The 22,296-nt window shown below is 33.8% G+C and overlaps 2 protein-coding genes across 17 annotated transcripts in view; one reads left to right on the top strand and one right to left on the bottom strand.

The window, feature by feature from the left end:
• Positions 1-22,296, top strand: part of LOC128247032 (glutamate receptor ionotropic, NMDA 2B-like) — a 1,133,867-nt gene that overhangs the window by 706,749 nt on the left and 404,822 nt on the right. The gene's annotated exons all lie outside the window — the stretch shown is intronic.
• Positions 17,935-21,738, bottom strand: LOC128247033 (uncharacterized). Of its 2 annotated transcripts, XM_089347810.1 has the most exons (3): positions 21,538-21,738; positions 18,457-18,529; positions 17,935-18,184 (listed from the first exon to the last, which is right to left on the bottom strand). In XM_089347810.1, exons 1-3 carry the CDS (start codon positions 21,634-21,636, stop codon positions 17,985-17,987), a joined length of 372 nt encoding a protein of 123 aa, XP_089203936.1. In that variant the 5' UTR covers positions 21,637-21,738; the 3' UTR covers positions 17,935-17,984. The 2 variants fall into 2 exon arrangements, 1 of the variants encoding a protein (XP_089203936.1); XR_008263448.2 differs by lacking the exon at positions 18,457-18,529.

Below are 22,296 nucleotides of genomic sequence, written 5' to 3' on the forward strand. Positions count from 1 at the left end.
AATTTGCTCGACTAAAGGTGGTGCTCCAGCATGGCCACAGTCAAATGACTGAAACAAGTAAAACAATAAAACAATATATATATATGTATATATATATATATATATATATATATATATATATATATATATGCGACGGGCTTATTTCAATTTCTGCGTACCAAATCTACGTACAAGACGTTGGCCATCGCGGGCTATAATAGAAGACAGATGCTCAGGGTGCCACGCTGTCGGACTGAACTCGAGACCGTCCTGTTTTCGAAGCAAACTTCTTACTACACAGTTCGTATGTAACAGAACCTAAATGCTACGTTACAAATATTATGAAGACCCATTTTTAGATAGATTTTAAAGGAAGGAACTGACGTCACTTGAGCCAATAGATGTAGTTTGCCGGTGACCATAGTACTGGTCACATTACAATGCACTTGCTAATGAATCACTTCAAAACACTTTTATGCTCAATATATACTTGATCTCTCTCTATATATACACTTCAATCTCTACAAGTAGGTTTTTTGTTTCACAGATATTCAAAAGCAATTTTGCGCTAGTAGCAGAAGTAGATTTAAGTATTTCTGCCATTTATGGCATTAAATATTTGGAAGCTGATGATCGTGCTGGAGTAAATGATGTCTGTTTTGAGTCCAGTTTCTGTGGGGGTGTTGTAAATATCAGACTCTTGGTTGCTATTTTTGAGGCAGTTACGCACGGAAACAAGCATATTGCACATGCACGTATACACACACAAACACATATATGTATACATATATGTATATATATATATATATATATATATATATATATATATATATATATATATATATATATACATATATATATATATATATATATATATATATATATATATATATATATATATATATATATATATATATGTATATATATATATATATATATATATATATATATATATATATATATATATATTATATATATACATATTCATACACATGTATATATATATATATATATATATATATATATATATATATATATTATATTTTATATATATATATATATATATATATATATATATATTATATATATACATATTCACACACATGTATATATATATATATATATAATATATATATATTATATTATATATATATATATATATATATATATATATATATATATATATATATATATATATATATATATATATATATATTATATATATACATATTCACACACATGTATATATATATATATATATATATATATTATATTATATTATATATATATATATATATATATATATATATATATATATATATATATATCCATGTGTGTGTTTGTGTGTGTGTGTGTGTGTACAGGCGCTGGCGTGGTTGTGTGTTAATTAAATTGTTTCTCGACCACTTGGCTCTGGGTTCAGTCCCATCGCTTGGCATCTTGGACAACTGTCTTTTATAGCCTCGGGCCGACGAAAGTGTTCTCAGTGGATCTGCTAGACGAAAACTGAAAGTAGCCCGTCGTAAATATGTGCAGGTGTACGTATGTGTGTACGTATATATGCACGTATGTGCTTATGCGTGTAAGTATTTGTGTGTCTGTGTTTGTCCCTCACCGCTGCTTGACAACCGGTGTTGATGTGTTTATATCCTTGTAACTTAACAGTTCGGCAAAACGAAAACGAAAGAATAATTACCATACTTAAAAAGAAAAAGCCGGAGCGGATTCGTTCGACTAAAGTTCTTCTTTCTATATAAAGATGTGAAATTGCTTTCTCTTTCTCCTTCTCTAGCTCTCTCTAGCTCTCTACTTCTTTGTCCTTTTATTATTTCTCGTATTCATCGCTTTCTCCTCCCTCTCTCTACTCTCTCTTTCTACCTAACTCTCCAGCGCGCTCTCCCTGTATTTATTTCTCTTATTCCTCTCTCTTTCTCTCTAGCTCTCCACCACCTCCCCTTTATTTATTTCTCTTATTCACATCTCTCTCTCTCTCTCTCTCTCTCTCTCTCTCTCTCTCTCTCTCTCTCTCTCTTTCTCATTCTTTCTCTCTCTCTCTCTCCTTCTTCCTTTCTATATCTTTCCCCTTCTCTGATTCACACACGGTTTCCATAAACTCAGTATGACAGCCAATGAGTTATCCAACTAGAAGTTACATTTCGCTACAAAAGATTGATACGATTCACAACTTCCAACCATATATATATTCATTTGTTCCATCGCCTAAACTACCAGGCTCATTGAGCTATTGTGTGTGGATGACTGAGTGTTCCACGGACAAGTGTACCATTGCTGTAATTCTCAGTTGGAACCAGCCTGACACAGTGTAAGAAAGTTTGAGACCTTTGATCATTCCAGGTACAACGCATCCGAAACATGAGGGAATTTACCTCCTGCATTGCACCAACCCTGAATCACTGAATATTAAAGCGGATGGTTTAACTGCTTACAGGCATCCATAATAAATTCTGAATAAAAATGACTAACCTGGTTTGGTCAAGCTTTTATGATTTACTTCTACATTTCCTATCTGCGTTTCAACAAGCTGTGCTTTCTTCCAATATGTATTGGTATATATGGAGGCGCAATGGCCCAGTGGTCAGGGCAGCGGACCCGCGGTCGTAGGATCGTGGTTTCGACTCCCAGACCGGGCGTTGTGTGTGTTTATTTAGCGAAAACACCTAAACAGTTCAACGAGGCTCCGGCAGCGGTGGTGACGAACCCTGCTGTCCCCTTTCTTTCATCACAACTTCTTTCACCCTTTCTTCCTGTTTCTCTTGTACCTGTATTTCAATGGGCCAGCTTGTCAAACTCTGTGTCACGCTGAATCTCCTCGAGAACTTCGTTAAGTGTACACGTGTCTGTGGAGTGCTCGGCCACTTGCACGTTAATTTTACGAGCAGGGTGTTTCGTTGATCAGATCGAGTGGAACCCTTATCACTGTAACCGAGGGAGTGCCACGACGAATAATATATATAAGACACCTGAATTATATATATACGCACACTCGCACAAATACATACATATTTATATATTTATTTATTTGTTTCAGCTATTTTTGCAGCAACATCAGAGAGCACAAACATCAACTTCTTTTGCAATCGTTATTTTCATGATTATTTACGTTCAGTTTTATAAGTCAACATATTTCCAACGCCTCTCATATTTATCGATTGTTGCATTTCCAAAAACTCTAATATTGCAATATCACTTTCCTTGTAGCTTCAATCACTTCAATCACTTCAATCATATGGAATTGTTTCTCTAAGTGATTCATTTCATTTACAATCACGTGTGAGGGTTTTCTTTTTTGTTTTGTTATTTGGGTTTTTTTTTGGTTTTTTTTTTTGGGGGGGGGGGGGTTTCGGAACCAGAACTTAACACGTAAATCAACTTAATAGAATTTTCGAAACTGACAACTTTGCAATAAATACCGACATTTTTGTCATATTTTGTTTTTTAATAAATTAGTATTACTCTATATTTATATATATTGATATCGTTTTATTATTTTTTTTTCTAATACGCTACGTCTTTGTAAATTCTTTTTGTCTGAAGAAATATTTGCTATTTTGATGTTTTCAATTAGCAGACCCATCGGCATATGATTAGCTCATTCACAATAAAATAAAAACTAAACAAAAAAATTAATAATAAATATATGAGACACGTTATGAATATTTCTAAATAATTCACTAATAAACAACTTTCAGAGTAATGAAAATTTTCTACAGCATATTTCCTAACTTAATTTCAAGTACACACACACGTATATATATAAACACACACATATTCACAAATGGCTATGCATATAGCATATATGCATATGTATATATATATATATATATATATATATATATATATATATATATATATATATATATTTAAATATGTGTGTGTGAGTGTATATATATATATATGTGTGTGTGCGTGTGTGCGTGTATGTCTTTGCGCGCGCACGTACATAGATACATACACGCACACATATATATGCATGTACATTTATATATACATATATACACGTATACATACAAATTGATATACTTTGTGTGTAGTTGTGTGTGTGTATATATGTGTGTGTGCGTGTGTGTGTGTGTGTATGTGTGCGTGTGTGTGTGCGTATGTGTTACTGTTTGATGTTGATATTTCGATCCGACGCCACTCCGATATTCTCTCTTCAGAATTATTAAAGTATTTGGTGGCCTTTATTTTTTTCAACGGTTGCATAGAATTTAATAAGTTCCACAATTTGAATTGAAAATTGTCTGTCACGTAGGGACTTCCATGCACACACACACACACACACACATCACGCAAGCATTAATATACACGTATACACACTTACACACACATGTATAAACACATGCATGAAAACTGTACAGGTTGTGCGAATAACAACTGGTGCGTTGGGAACTGCAAGTACAGATATAGACAAATGATCGAAGGAGATTGGAATAGAATGTCCTTGAGACGTATACAGAAGGTTTGACTCCTCGGGACAGGAACGATTATCAGGAGAGTTCTAAGCACTTGAAAGACTTCTGGAAACCTGGGAATACTTAAGGTTACAGGTAGTAACACGCTACCCACATATATCCTGCCCGGAGTAAGACCAAACTTGAGTAAAATCAATAATAATAATAATTATTATTATTATTATTATTATTATTATTATTATTATTATTATTATTATTATTATTATTATTATCATTATTATTATTATTATAGCTAGGATACTATTACAGAACTACAGAAATACCTACTTCAGAACCAAGGCAAGCTAATACATAGAGCCACAAAACACAAACAGATATAAATAAAACTGTTTTCTGTCTTTAAGGTAACTGATAAATACAAATAAGTACCAAACATCTATGAAGAAAAAGAAGAAACAAAAAAGGTTGTTAAACAACTGAAATCCAAACTAAAACTGGAACTTCAACGGATCATGATAAAACGATGGCAAGAAAAGCCCGTACATGGCAAATATTAGGTTAAATAAACAGAAAAGAAATAGACAAAGCAAAATCTCAACAATGGCTGGGAAGCTCAGGACTGGAAGCAGAGACTGACGGATTTTTAATTGCAACACAAGATCAAAACCTTCCCACCAGAAATCACCAAAAAAAAAACAATGTACAGAAATACAAGTATCTGAAGAAAATGCGGTAATGGACAAGAAACAATAAATCATATTGTCTCTGGCTGCCCAGTCTTGGCTAACAAAAAATATTTTGACGGGCCTGGCACTTTAGTGTCATGCCCGTTACGCCAGAACAGGTCACAGAAAATGAGAAAGCAACCATGCTCTGGAATATGCCAATGCACACGCTGAGAAATCAAGGCTAATAGGCTGGATATAGTTGTCACCAAGAAAACTGTACACCAAGAAAAATATTTTCTAATCGATGTATCAATACCAAAATATGACAACGTTCCTCTAAAAGATACGGAGAAACTTTCAAAATACAAAGATCTGGAAAGAGATGTAACATGAATGTGGAACCTGAATATAGAGGCAATCCCTAAAACAAAAACAGCAGGACTTACAAGTATATATAATTGCTTACCATAAATTGCTTACCAGAAATTGCTTAGTCTAACGTTCTTCAAAAAAAAGTTCTAACTCTAAATGCAGATTCTGCGGCGCATTTGACGAAACAATAGACAATCTCTTTTCGGAGTTGACCTGTGCTGACAACAAACCAATACAAAAATCGCCACATGGGTTTGGGGTAGAACAGTATTTACATTGGAAAATATGTAAACACTACAAAATCGTCACTCCTGCATACTGGTATAAATATCATCCTGAGCCAGTCGTTGAAGGTTAAAACGTGACTATCCTTCAGGATTTTACAGTCAACACTGACAGAACGATCTACCCAAATCGACCTGATATACTTATTCAAGACTGAGAAGAAAATACATGTAGACTATTAGATGTAAGTGTTCCCACTGATAAAATATATATATGTAAATGTTTTTGAGAAATTAAGTAAATATATGGTCTTGGAAATGAAAATACAAAAGACGTGGCATCTCAAAGCAAGAACTATTCGTGTTATGGTAAAGAAAGGATGTCAGAAACATCTAGATAACATCCCAGGAGAACCATGTCTCAGAGAAATATAAAGGATTGTGCTGGAAGTCCTGCTCACATTCTTAGAAAGACCCCCATCATTTTAAATGTTTGTGTTGTATTACATGAAGATATTTCGCAACTGCCACTGCCAGTTCTCTCCAAGCTTTCAATCATACTTAACATCTCTTATTTTTCACTCACCCTAGAATGCTGGGTGTGTCTCGGCAAGTGTTTGTAAGAAACATGCAGATTAAAAGTAACAGTAATAATGATAATAATAATGATAATCCTTTCTGCTGGAAGCACAAGGTCTCAAATTTGGGGAAGGGATTAAGTCGATTTAATCAACCCCAGTGCATTTCCAGTACTTAATTTATCGACCCCGAAGGGATGAAGGGCAGAGTCGATCTCAGCGGCATTTGAACTAAGAACGTGAAGACAGATATAATACCGCTAAGCATTTCGCTTGGTATGGTAACGATTCCTCCAGACCGCAGCCTTAATAATAATAATAATAATAATAATAATAATAATAATAATAATAATAATAATAATCCTTTCTACTATAGGCGCAAGGCCTGAAATTAGTGGGGCGGTGGATAGTCGATTACATCGATCCCAGTGTTCAACTGGTACTTGTTTTATCGACCTCGGCGGAATTTGGACACAGAACGTCATTACGGACGAAATGCCGTTACGCATTTTGTCCGGCGCGCTAACGATTCTGCCAACTCACCGTCATAATAATAATAAGTGTTTCTAATTCTGGCAGAAGGTCACCAATTTTGGCGGAAGGTTTCAGCTGATCACATTTTTCAAGTTGTATTTATTTTACTGACACCGAAATGAAGGAATGGAAAGCCGACCTCAGTAGGATTTGAACTCAGAACTTAGAGCCAGAAGAAGAAGAAAAAGAAGAAGAGGAAGAAGTTGAATACCTATATTTTCTGTGTGACAGCTATGGTTTTATTCGAGAACAGCGGCGGCGGGTCTGGAAGCAAAGAAGCAAAAAGAGAATTGCCTTCTGCAATGAAAAATCTAAGATTCTACGATGTCATTATGACCTTAGAAAAAGAAACGCTAGTTAAATAACGTGGAGGAAGAATTAGAAAAGACAGCATGTCCTGTTGATGTATTGATATGTCAATTATAATAGACATTGTAATTTGACTTGGCTTTATAGAATGGGAGCAGAGAATGAGATAGGCATCGTTTCTACATCAATTATTTCACAAAAACCATAAAGATCGTTGATGTACATATACATACAAGAACAAATACACTTACACACACAGACACATGCATATATAAATATGCATGTGTATATATAAATGAGATAGAAATGGCGGGAGGTTGTATGTAGCCATACATTATTTACATTATTTACATTTGACGGATATTCGTCCTCATCTTGTTTGGTGTTAACACAACGTTTCGGCTGATATACCCTCCAGCCTTCGTCAGGTGTCTTGGGGAAATTTCGAACCTGGGTTCTCATTCCTATCGATGTTACTATTACTATTATTATTATATCATTATTATTATTACTATTATTAATCAGGTCGCTGCCGTGAATCGAACTCGGAACCTTGGGGTTAGTAGCCCGCGCTCTTAACCACTACGCCATAAAATATGACATAGGAATGAGAACCCAGGTTCGAAATTTCCCCAAGACAGCTGACGAAGGCTGGAGGGTATATCAGCCGAAACGTTGTGTTAACAACAAACAAGATGAGGACGAATATCCGTCAAATGTAAATAATGTAAATAATGTAAATAATTCCTCATCTCTTAAATATAGAACTGTAGCCATACATGTATCGAAGTCTATAATGAAAGTATTTCTTTTGTGCAAATCGATTGCACAAATCACAATTAACGTGAAAAATGCTTTTAGTGAGCTCCTCTTCCAATTGGTTCGCACAAAAGAAATATTTTCCATAGGTTTGTATAGTTTCCATATCTCTTACTGACCAAGGCATACCCATACACACACATATGTGTGTGTGATATACATATATATATATATATATATATATATATATATATATATATATATATATATATATATATACATATATATATATATATATACATATATACATATATATGTATATATGTATGTAGGTAATAGCGTTCTTTTTGCTAAAACTTTAAAAATTTTGTTCGTTTTTTGTAATTGTGAAATTTTTTCGCCATGAACGGTTTGTGTTTTTAAACGGAACGTATTTTTTCTGATGTTATATCTGTTCCTGAATGATGTGTAAAGAAATTTTGATTTAAGCATCTTAATGAATTCTTTATACTGAAATATATATTGAAGAAGATAAATATGTTCTTTTGAATTTATACGTTTTTGCGTTGTAACTCCTTTATTATTATTTATTTATATATATATATATATATATATATATATATATATATATATATATATATATATATATATATATATATATATATATATATATATATATATATACATATATATACACACACACATATATATATAATATAGATGTGATATATATATATATATATATATATATATATATATATATATATATATATATACACATATATTTATATAATATAGATGTGATATATATATATATAATATAGATGTGATATATATATACATATATACATATATATATATATATATATATATATATATATATATAGATAGATATACAAATACACATACGTGTGTGTTGGCTGTACATGTCTATATTTTCCTTTTTTGCTGTTTTACTCTATTTTGCCTTCTACCCATTTTCGTATGTTCGATGAGAAGAATGCGTATCATAATTAATATGTTTCCGATTTCGCTAAACAAACAGACTAATAAACATCTACTCAGACCAATAATTAATGCATACCTGCCTCCTGGCGTCAGTAAATTATGAAAAGCTTCTGTACATGGATAAATCGCGTATTTTTCTATTGATTTATATTTTAGTTTTGTTCACCAAACGCGAAACGTTCATACATAATTACATCGCAAGCTACATGAAAAACAACGAGCCTAGACTCTTTATTAAACGGGAGATGATATTTTATTAATTGCTTCTTACAAGTTGATCCCAAGTATTTGCATAATACACCTACGCACCAGTGCACACTCGTATGTATTTCACATATATCTCATTCTCTCCCTCTCTCCCCATCCTGCTCTTTCTCTCTCCTTCTTTCACTATATACATAAAAATAGAAAGATGAATAGATAGATTTAGAGATAGATTGATTCTTAGATAAACCGACATATGTATTAACATAATTACACACACACACACACATACACACGCAATGTAGGCGCAGGCATGGCTGCGTGTTAAGAAGCTTGCTTCCCAACCACTTGCTACCGGGTTCAGTCCATCTGCGTGGCACCTTCGGCAAGTATCTCCTGCAGCAGCCTCTGGCCGACCAAAGCATTGTGAGTAGATTTCGTAGACGGAAACTGATAAAAGGCCGCATATATATATATATATATATATATATATATATATATATTTATTTATTTACTTATCTATTTATGGGTTTCAGCCAAGTGGTTGTGGTCATGCTGGAGCACCACCGACACTTTCCGTCTTTATGCTATGCTCTCTTTACGTTCCTTGCGTGGCTCTTCTCCTCCACCTGATATAATCCAATCAAGAGTTTTGATAGCACATCTGGTGTATAAGAGAATTTGACATAGCTGCCCTAAACTGTGTCTCATTTCGAGCCTTTGGTTCGTCTGGTATCGTGGAGCGGAAAGCATCGAGTTTTCTCTTGAAGACCTCTATATGCATGTCATGCAGGTCTCTCAAATGTTTTGGCAGGGCATTAAAGAGCTGAGGTCCTCTGAAACCGAGGTTGTTGCAGTATCTTGTTCTTATGTGAGATGCAGTGGACAGCACATTTGGTACCACGCAGTGGCGACCAGTGCGGGCATTCTTGTAGTACTTGATGCCAAAGTTTGGCACTGCCTGCGCTCCAGGGAGTAGAGACCTAGTGCCTTCAGTCGCTGCTTGTAGTTCATCTGTTGGACTGTGGCGATCTTTTTTTGTATAGTGACACTGAATTGCCTCGAGTTCTGCTGTCCGTTTGACACTGTGTGCTGACCACAACTGAAAGCAATAGTCTAGGCGGCTCAGAACAAATGTTTTCCATAGAGTCAACATGACTTTTTGATCCCTTGTTCGGAATGTCCTCAGTATCCACCCTGCCAGTTGTCTGCACTTTGCTGTCAACTTGACAATGTGCATGTGAAATGATGCGTCACTACACATGTTGATGCCCAGGTCTCTTACTGTTTATACATGTTATATATATATATATACTTTGTGACTTTGTGTCTGTGATTGTCCACCACCACTAACATTACTTGACAACCGTGGTAGGTATGTTTACGTCCCCTTAATCTAGTAGTTCGGCAAAAGTGACTGTTAGAATAAGTACTCGGCTTACAAAGATTAAGTTCTGCGGTCGATTTCTTCGGCTAAAAGGCGGTGCTCCAGCATGGTCGCAGTCAAACAGCTTAAAAGATAAAAGAATATACATATTAGTACTTGATTAACTTAAAGCTTATAATAACGGGGCATATAAGCCCTCGACGGATTAACAAAGAGATGTGGTTTCGAGTCTCACGCGTACGGGAAAACATACTTAGACTATTTTCTTCAGTCATTGCACGGTGATCACTTATAATGTATGTGTATATATATATATATATATATATATATATATATATATATATATATATTATTCGTGTCATTTTATTTCGCGATCATTACTTCGTCATACGGCATTTAGTTTCGTTTCTTTAACATCGGCCAATGTTCTAAATCTACCGAGAGTAAATTTATGATTCTTCTTAAAATACACATGAAAAGTAAGGTCTGTTCAAATACGTACCAGGTTTTAATTATTTTTGACACTTTCTTCTACAATTTATGTGTGGTTATTTGCATATTTAAAAAAAAAACCGTTATAGAATTGCCATTCTTATTTATTAATCATGAGAGCTGGCCGCGACAAACAGTGTAGCATTTTTAATATGTAGAAGAGACATTAAATTGATTTAATTCGAATAATATGTAAAACAATGATGTCGAAGTGATTGCTAAGTCTAACAGAAACAACTAAAATCAATTAGAAAACATACAGCAACAACATTAAGAACGACATCAATATAACAGTATCTCTAATAACAATATCGAAGATATGTTCTACATGGGTATCTAAAGCAATAGAGTTAAGAAGGCCTGTTGAACAGAACGCTGAAAAATGTAAGAGAGAGACAAAGAAAGACACAGACAGAAAGACAGAGAGATTTGAGAAATTGGAAAATCGAAAATTCAAGAGAAACGGAGAGAAAGAAAGAGAGAAAAATGAGAAAATCGAAAATGTAAGAGAGACGGAGAGAAAGAAAGAGAAAAAAATGAGAAAATCGAAAATGTAAGAGAGACTGAGAGAAAGAGAGAGACATACAGACAGACAGAGGTAGAGGGAGAGAGAGATTTGAGAAATGGGAAAATTGGAAGTTTTTCTTTTACTGCCAGAAACAATTGCTCTGCAGAACAAATTACTGGTGCTTATAGGTCTACGAATACATATGTGTGTGTGTGTATGTGTGAGTGAGTGAGTGAGTGAGTGTGTGTGTGTGTGTGTGTGTGTGTGTGTGTGTGTGTGTGTGTGTGTGTGTGTGTGTGTGTGTGTGTGTAAATATAACTTTATATTTTTATTTTTAATTTTTATGTTTAATTTTCCTTAAATTTCACCTACTGAAGACGACAAATTCGACGTTTATGATATTCTATTTATGGAAATCTTGGTCCTTTTGTCCGAATCAATTGTATGAGTATGTGAAATATGAACTAAAACTTAATCCTTTTTTACATCCAATCTGATTCATTTATTTTATTTCATGAATTTTATTAAACTTTGGTTTAATAAAATATGTCTGAAATTGATTATTTCTTTATATATATATTTGAGAATATGGGTATAGATAGGTAGGTAGGTATAGATAAGTAGGTAGACAGACAGACAAACAAACAGATAAATAGATATGTAGACTGATGTGTTCATTCTAAAAGAAAAGATAACATGTAAATTTACCAGCTTATACAAATTAAATAGAAATTGATCTGTACTCAGATGTTTAATGTCTTAGATTAATTAATCATAGTGCCACATTATACTAGATAGGATTTGATGAAAGTCAAATTGTTCGATTGGCCTCTTTTTTCTTCTTTTTTTTCTTCTAACAGTCATGCCTGGTGGCGTCTGTAACAGAGAACAATTACGTCATTGAGTTTAAAGCCTAACTTTAGTTCAACTAATTCAGAATAAGCTCGGTTTTTCCGGTATTGATTAACATCAGGAAATATTCTCTCGCAAATTAATTCCGTTGATGATGTTGCGGCAGAGTTAGAGAGGACAGAACATTTTATGTACCAAATAAAAGTAATAACACAAACGTCAACATTTGCATCAGAGCAGAATACAAAGGACCCACGAGTGCAATAACCAAAGTTATAACAAAAGATACTAAAACGATATAAACCCAAGTGTTTTCGTCTTAAATGCCGGCGTACACACATACAGAATGATATATTATTTCTTCATTTGACATTTCTCAATCGGAAAAACTACATGTACTTGTAATTGTTATGAGAATTCTTTAAAAGTCTAATAGAAAAAATAATGGAGGTCATCGCAAACGATGCAAAGTTGAATCCACTTTAGTTTACAACCAGATGTTTATAGTATAAACTACAGAAACATTTTAAGTTTTCATATCAGATATATATTTATAGGATTTCATTGTTACATTCTTTTGAATCGATTCATTTACACAGTACATCAGTAATAGAATATTTGTTATAACCAGCCAACGTGTAGTGTCCCTGTTTGATCGCCAGGTATGCGGAGTATTGCTGCCAAATCTCCACCAATTCACAATTAACTATCTTACGAACAAATGGGAAAATGCGGTTTTCGTAATACAATGCTGAAGAACAGATATAATTATAGGTAGAATTAATCTGATCATATGCCCGCTCTCTTAAATTGACCTAGAGATAAGCAATAATATATTTTGTGTGAGAAATTTTTAGATAGACATATTGTTTCTATATTGGAAATTACATTCCATTGCATAACGCATAGAACAACATAAAGTATTTTCAGTTACTAGATAGCGAAAACGACATCAGAAGTTAACGAAAAAACATTTGTGCATAGAATCAATTAATTTATATTTTCGACAGTATGTTATATAATTGAATGGTTACATTGTATTTTTCTTTGTTAAATATATTTTTATTAATTATTCTGATGAGGACAGAATTCCTTGAGGCGTTCTGGGTCTCCCTAGTGTAGTTTGTTTCATATATAATTTCTTAACACTCAGAATGCTTAATATTATATTGGAAAAGTTATGAAAAAATTGAAAGTGTATAAGAAAGATAGAGGAAGCAAGATAAGAAGGAGGGTATCAGAGACAGAGAAGATAGCAGGAAATTAGAAGACAGAGCCGAGCTAAGATGCCTAAATATGGAACTCAAGAAAGTGAGGATTTGGTGGAAATATAGAATGCAAGAGATGGAAAGGGATTGCATATAAGCGGTTGCGATAGAAGGAGGGAGGTGGAGTAGGACAGGCCAAAAGGAAGAAAGAGTGTTGTTCATGTATCTAATTACCTGTACGCTTGTATCTTATGTTAGTGGTAGAGTGGGAGAGATTCACTAAATGAGTAGATGTATGTATACATTATTCAGAGTCTGTTTATTTGTACCAGTTTATTTGTTATTGATTGCATTCGATAAGATCAAGTGTCAACTACTATTAGACTAGCAGCATTGATAAAGACGGCGAGCTGCCGGAATCATTAGTGTATCGGAAAACAAAAGTGGTTTTGTGCTAATTATTCCGACCCTTTACTTTCTAAGTTTAAATACCGGCGAGGTCAATTTTTGTCTTTTCTCCCCTTCTATACATACAATAAAATAGGGGTCATGTCCTAGGGAAAGTTTATAAATTAACCAGTTCAGATAAAAACTGCTAGTTTTCTACCAAAGACGTAAATGATTATTTCACCGCCGTTAATATTGGCGAGTTGACAGAATCGGTAGAGGCGTCCGAAAAAAATGTTCTGCCGATTTGTTTACATTCCGAGGGAAAATCCTAGAGACACCAACTTTGCTTTCATCATTTTGAACAAAATAAAATAAAATACTAGTCCAGTGCGGAGGCCGATGTTACCAATTATATCTCCCCATAAAAATTAATGTCCTTGTGCCTATATATATATATATATATATATATATATATATATATATATATATATATATATATATATATATAGAATGGTGGTGCAACAAGGCACCAATGTTTACTGGAAACAGCAGTCGATAATTTTATGACGATATAGTAAAGTTTCACTGTATATATTCTGGCAAGGATGGATGCGGGCAGCGAACATTAAAAAAATTCATCTTACCTCTAGAAAGAACATTAGATAAATGAACAACTCAGAATTGGAGAATCTAGGACCTAGGTTTCGGACTCTTCAAATTACGCTTGCTATTGTAAATTTTATTAGTCCTCCTCAGCTAGATTCACCGAGAGAAAATTTCAAATGTTGCTATATTATTTTACTAAGACAAGGGAGCGAATTGGCAAAAGCTTTAGAGCGTCAAGAGAATAACTTGCGGCTCATTACCTTCTGCAATGCGACCGCACAGTAGTCAACAATGATTTTACCTTTCACGATCCTCGGACAAAATTTGCAATCAATATATGTATTAATATTCTCCTTAAAAATCATGGATTTTGCAAATCATATTTATAATATCCTCTATATGGTAAACACAAGTAAAGCATGATGTATGCGGAAACATACGTAGCAATGTATTAAATGATTTATAATTTTAGATCGAAATGTTCTTGTTATTACTATAGATAGATAGATAGATAGATAGATAGATAGATAGATAGATGGATATACACACACAAATATACTTGCAAATGTATGTAGATATGCGTAGATGCATACATCTCTCTCTCTCTCTTTCTGTATATATATATATATATATATATATATATATATATATATATATATGTGCGTGTGTGTGTGCGTGTGTGTGTGTGTGTGTGTGTGTGTTTGTGATTCTGTATATATATATATATATATATATATATATATACACACACGCAACATTTGCTGGCGTAAACTTTGGGAAAACATCTAATTACACTTTAATATAAACACATACATTATTGAGTAGGAAATGTCTTTAATATATATTAGTGTCTAGACAAAGAATGTCGTCGAATGACTCTCAAACTCTGTCTCAATTGAGCAGAAACTAACACAAGCAACACACATACACAACACACACCTACTTACGCTCATATCCTCCCTTTCCACATACGTGCACACACATATAATCAGCATACATACGCACACATTTAATTTATCGCTACAATCACCACGTTTTCTTTTACTTCACCATTATGTAAGAACGTTTTTCGTTTTTGTTTTGTTTTTGTTTTTTTTTTGGAAATAAAATTACATTATCCCAATAATAACGCTGATGCTGACTTTTATAATGATGGTGTTGAGGAATAGGAAGGAGGAGGAGAAAGGCGAGAGGTCGAAACGAAGCGTTTGAGGAGGTGGAGAATTAAAAGAATGAACAAATCTTTTTGTTAAAATGCAACACCCATACATAATATATGAGCACATATCTTATATGTACACACATGCGCATAAGTATCTTAGCAGTCACTTACTGTTATTCCTGTATTATATATATACATAAGTATACACATATTCATCGAGCTATTAGTAAAAATATACACAAATATCGTTATATAAAAACGCTCTGAGATTGATTTCCATTTTGAGAAACTAAGTACGTTGCCTTGGTCTTAAGTTTTCTATTGCAGTTCCAATCACATTTAGGATACATTATAAGAATATTAAACTGAATCAAGTTAAGAGCTATTACTTTTATGTTATCGGCCCTTGGATGATGAAACAGAAAATACAACACGTAAATTGAGGAAACTATGTAACAAGACGTGTGGTTTGATTGACATATTAGCAATTCTTTTAAATCTCTATATTTTAAGAAGCTGATATAAATGCTGGTTGGTTGAGTTTCCGAGTCACGCTCAACATCGTGAGGCGAGAGTTGGGGACATACTAGGCTTAGTGACAGGTAGTGAGTGAAAGAACACTACTTGCACTCACGAAAACACAGTGCGAGTGAATCGTAGTGTCGGAGGATGTGAGTAAATGACAAATTATTATGGGGAGCGTTATACAAATTTGTTTTACTTAATTTATTTTAAAGTAATCAATATATTTCTTTTGAAAATTGATATTTCTTACATCATTTTATATAAGTACCTAGACTTTCAACATTGGTTAAATTATCATTATTTTATGTATGCCACATTTTTTGATATTATCCATTATGGCAAAGTATACTACCAAAGAGACCAGTCATGTGACGGGAAACTTTCTAGTAAAAGTAATAACTACTTAGGTATTTAGCTTGTTTCAAGAATTGTTTCCAACTGTGCCTAATTGCTGATAGCTTAGGCGCGAAGCTTGAATAATGATTCAATTAAATTTACCAGGGAAACTTGATTGGTACTGTATTTTATCGACTCTGAAAGGAAGAATTCAAGGTGACCTCGGAGGAATTTGAACTCAGAACGTAAATACGGACGAAATGCAGCTAGGCATTTTGTCAGGCATGCTAACAATTATGTCATGTCACCACATTAATAATAATAATAATAATAATAATAATAATAATAATAATAATAATAATAATAATAATAATAATAATAATATGCCCTGATGCAATACCAGTCATAGGCTCTCATGGCTTCTCATCTTAACTGATTGGAAGTGTTATCACGTACATAGGTGTGTCTTGGTATAAAAGATGGGCTACAGCAAATATTATGCTTAAAACCACAGATTTGCTAGTCAGTTGCTTGACCTTAACCAGTTGAGCATGTTCCTTGGTGGCTGACGATATGTGCATCTCTGATCATGAGCAGAAGTAGTTGGGGAACATCATAGCCATGTGTTGAGAGGAATTCTTTGGGGTTTGAATAATTCACCCCTCGAAGCATGGGCCTTTTGCTCATCACCCTTAAAACAAACCTTATTCAGGGACATTTTCAGCGGGATGGGCTACTCGCTGTTTATCTTGATATTAGATCACCATTTCGTGCACATATGGTTGTGATGCATGTTCCTGGTGTACCCTTATCGGACGGGTAGTCATGGTGGGTATATTGGGCTTCGTATATTTTACCCCAGTGTCACTTTGATCGCACGTGCTGCTTCCTCACTCAGTAAGAAGAAGAAAAAGAACCCTTCTTACTATAATAGTGATAGCTTTATTCAAAATCGCAACTTGGGTGGCCACTTTCCTTATCTCCTGCATATATATATATATGTTATATGTTTATTATACCATACCTTGATACTGTGTGGACTAAGATCCCTGTTGACAGGCTGCTGGTATTTATAGAGTGTTAAACAGTTAAACACTTTCGGTATGCAAATAAGGGGCTCCTTAATAGAGTAAGTGCTATATTTGTTGAGTATATAAACAGTTTGGCTGCTTGTCTTTCTGGAGACTGTCCGAATGATGTAGACTCTCCTAATGAGACCCCCCCAAATCCATTAAGGTTGCTGGACTTCTTTTTTTAGTCTGCGGAGACATGGCTAAAATTTACGTGTTTATAATTATACCATATGTACGTATGTATGTATGTGTGTATGTAAATGTGGGAGGGTGTATGTATGTATGTCCCCAGTTTAGGAACTGCAATTATCAAGTTTGAATAACCTGTCGATAAACATCTTCTGAGGGAAGATTTTATTCAAAATCTTGGGTAAATGCTAAGCATACATATATAGAAAGGCATGGTGAAGTCCAACCTGGCGATATTTCGAATCAAAAGTTAAAGAGGGATAACAAAATACTGAAATCCTAATCCTGCCTCTGAAATCTAATCCGGCCAGTGTTGTTGCTTGAACTAAATCGTCTTCCGATCTTCTAGTGATGCCAACAAAATATCTGTCATAGTCCAGCGCAACATCTGAGGGAGAAAATAATACAATTGTCAATAGACGGAATGACAACAAAGAGTGTTTTATATAATAAAGAGTGACGTCGCTGCTATGACAGGATCATATTGTCATTTTGTGAATGCAAAATGTATTTGCTTTCTGCTAACGCTCGATCGGAGCCAGTCTGACAAGAGCAATAGCAACAACAGAGACCAACATACTTTTGAACTGTTTACTTTTAAATCAAACGAAGGAATTTAGAGTTATATGTCATTTTCTACATCTCCTTCTCGCTCCTTACTTTCGAAAATATTTATTTTCTTCTCTGTCATCTTTTGTTTCTTCCCCATCTCTTTTTCTTTTTCCTCCATTTTCTAGAAGTACAACCAAAACCAAATCCTAAAACCTGAGTGACTGAGTTTTATCAATTCTTGATTTGAAGAACGCTTTTTTTTTTCATTTCAAAAAGATAAAGGAAACGAAGCTAAAAGAAAGTAGAATTTGTTAAGAAAAAGTTCGAAAGAAACTGACGTCTTCTTTATGATACTTTATAAAGTGACTACTTTCTGAGAGTTTAATTAAAAACAGACGGAATCTCTTCATGTGAGATGTATTTCATGATGTCAAAATTGATACATTTATTAAAATACTGGGGCAGAATTTTGAAACAGACTAATCAACTTGGATTTATATTCGGTCCAGTCGTGTTATTTTATTCCATTTTGTTTTACATAATTTTCAACCATTGCCGTATTTATTATCAGATATAGACCACTTGTTTCAATTTTATGTTGATTCTAATGCAGTGTATTGAATATTATTGTGCATGTGTAGGTGTATGAGAGTGATAGACAGATAGTTAAATATTAAGAGAAGAGGAGAGAGAAGAAAGAGAAAGAAAGACTTAGGGAGAGAGAACGAGAAAGAGGGGGAGCATTTCTGTATGTTTGTGTGTAAGCAACCGCAGTGTTTTGTACGTATTTAGAGTTGGAATGCCTCTTTTCTTCTTTATTTATTTATTTATTTATTTCTATTGGTGTTTTTTTATATTCATTTTGGTTTTTATGTATTTTGGTTTGTGTCTTTTTTGTTTTCTTTTTATCTCATTCTCCGAAATGGGATTGAATATTTAATGACAGAATAGCAATCAAAAATGTTATCTTCGCTGAAATTCAAAAAATCGCATCACCATAATAACCCTCATGATAATTACCATCGTCATCGTCATCATCATCATCAGCAGCAGCTACAACAACAGCAACAGCAACAGCATGGACATCATCTTCGTCATTAACTTAATCAACATTATCAGCAGCACCATCATTAACGTCAACTTTATAACCGTCATCATCAACGTCATCATCATTAGTGTCGTCATCAGTATCCATATCGACTACATTATTGATTGTTGCCATCATCATCATCATCATCATCATCATCACAATTATTCTTATCCTCATCCCCATCATCACAAGCACCATCATCATGAACGTCCTCGTCGTCATCATAGCAGTAGTAGTAGTAGTAGTAGTAGTAGCAATCACCAGCCTCCGTCCTCATTAGACCCATCATCATTCTCATTATACATGGCGGCGACGTCAGCAGGTAATAATGAGTTTTAATTTTACAACAGATTACCGGATATCCGATTTTAGTATTATCAAAGAAAACGACAAGGGCAAAAAGAAGAAATTCTTGCCTATCCCACCCCCGTACCAACTCACATATAAACCTACACATAGATATCCCCACATACAGATGCATACATATACGATGCATATATATATATATATATATATATATATATATATATATATATATATATATATATATATATATATATATACATTGATAAATGTAAGCTTACACAAACAACTGTAAGCACGTACGCATAGCCATTTTTACCGCAACATATTGAGGCCTGGCTACATTTATGAACAATTTATCTGAGACTAAATTAATCTATGATTCAAAGCACATATTTGCTTGCCATCAAATTTGTACACGGCAGATATAATTGAGAGTTCACACGCGATTAGAGGATTCCTCTACTAATTCTGTTAGATTCAGAAAGATAATTAATGAGAGCAATTATTTCAGAAAATGGATGAATTCGTTCTGTCTTCATACAATGCAGCATCATTTTAGAAAAGAACAGATATGCGTATGCATGTATTCATGAATGTAAGTATGTATGTATGTATATACATATGTAGGTATATATGTATGTACATAAGTATGTATGTATATATGTTCGTACGTACTTATCTATGTATGTATATATGTATGCATGTATAAATATACATACGTATGTACATATGTATGTATATATATATATATATATATATATATATATATATATATATATATATATATATATATATATACACCTGTCTATTTATTCCTGCATATTTGCATGTACATATGTATATTTAAATGTAAATAAGTATGTTCGTATGTAAGTATTCATGTATGAATGTATACAGGAGTGGCTGTATGGTAAAAAGCATGCTTCCGAACCATATGATTCTGGGCTCAGTCCCACTGCGTGGCATCTATGTGAAGCTGACTGGCTAATCGATGCACCAGCGTCTGTTCTGGCACTGTTATTCTATATATTACTGGTGGGGAGACGAGTCACCGCTATCTCTAGCGGAAAAGTGTCCACCATTGACAAAAACCAAGGAAGGTCGTAATCGATACTTGAAGTGGCGGGTTTTGAACTCCCAACTAGCTATATAAACAAGAGTACATTTTGCTACAGATGTCAATATGAGAGCTTCTCTCGTGATATCTACTGCAGTATAGCTTGTCCTAAAATCCATTTTTAAATGGGGGTATTACCTTTCGGTATTAATACTGTTTTGGTTCCTAAAATGTGTGTTTGCGCGCGCGCGAAACCTCCGACGCATTTTTCCTCTCTCGGTTTTCTCTCTGCCTCTCACTATTTCTCTGATTCTCTCTCTCTTTCTCTCTCTTTCTCTCTCATGCCATTTATTTACTCTTATTTCTTTCTGTCAAAGAGCGTAGGCTCCAAACGTCAAAGAATTTTCCATTCTTTCCGAACGTCAAACTAATACACTTGCTTGTTGTTCCCTGACCTGTTTTTTCCTTTGTTTACCGTACATTGGGACCATATATGTGTGTGTGTGTGGGGGGGTGTACAAGGTGGTGTCAGAGATTTCCCGGAGTAGTTATGTTTAATAAAAAATAACTTATTTACCTATGTTTTAACATCATCTCCCACGAAATAGTCACCTTGCGCAGCAATACACAAGATACACGCGCGCTCTTTTGTTTGTTAGTCTGTGTGTGTATTAGTGATTGAATCTATTTATGTACGAGGAAATGATAGTCAACGTCCTCTAAAATTATTTTTTACCTTGCAAAATGCAATATTCGTTGAAAATAGTTGGCACTGTCGGAAGTATGAACAGGAACGGTCACCTTTGGAACTATGTTTCATCTTAGTTCTGCTCATATAGTTCTGGTCTCATATGAAACTAAGCGACATCGGTCTGATGTGGATTTGCCTACTTCATTGCACCTTCCCGGTTGGCTCAAATTCTTTACACGTGTATGACTCTGTGCGTATGTATCTTCCAATGACATCATAAATGAAATTACTTCATGTCTTTCCGTCAGATTACATATCACGAAATTATCCAATGTATAATTCTAAAATGATTAAAAATAGTTTGTAGTGTGCCAAAGTGAAACAAGGTTCTATTTAGACTCAAGCAACTTACTAGAAATAACAGTGAACGTCCCTCTAATTATATCCAAACTCTGAAAAATGTTGAAATACAAAAGCAGTGTCCGAAGATGATTATTTCTGGAACATCTTTTATCGTAATTCTGCTCAACTTGGTTTCGCATGAAATTAAACAATAACAAAGAAAGCAACTTTTAATATTCTGCTTTATCTTTGAATATTTCCCGTTCAAATCGTTCTGATATAATATTCTATTAAAGCCTTTCGGACATCTACAAACACCTTATTATCATCATCATCATTATTATTATTATTATTATTATTATTATTATTATTATTATTATTATTATTATTATTATTATTATTATTATTATCATTATTATTATTATTATTATTATGCAGAAGATGGAACATAACTGTTATTCT

Source organism: Octopus bimaculoides, chromosome 2 (assembly GCF_046866305.1).
Source record: "Octopus bimaculoides isolate indiv1 chromosome 2, ASM4686630v1, whole genome shotgun sequence".
NCBI classification, from domain to species: Eukaryota; Metazoa; Mollusca; class Cephalopoda; order Octopoda; family Octopodidae; genus Octopus; species Octopus bimaculoides.

Excerpts from the sequence above, each read along its gene's own strand:
- LOC128247033 (XM_089347810.1), bottom strand. The coding sequence starts at position 21,636 with ATGAGCAGAACTAAGATGAAACATAGTTCCAAAGGTGACCGTTCCTGT. Across the intron at positions 18,530-21,537 it reads CGAATATTGCATTTTGCAAG|AAAATGGAGGAAAAAGAAAA; the intron begins GTAAAAAATAAT and ends TTGTACTTCTAG. Across the intron at positions 18,185-18,456 it reads GAAAATAAATATTTTCGAAA|ATGTTGCGCTGGACTATGAC; the intron begins GTAAGGAGCGAG and ends TTTCTCCCTCAG.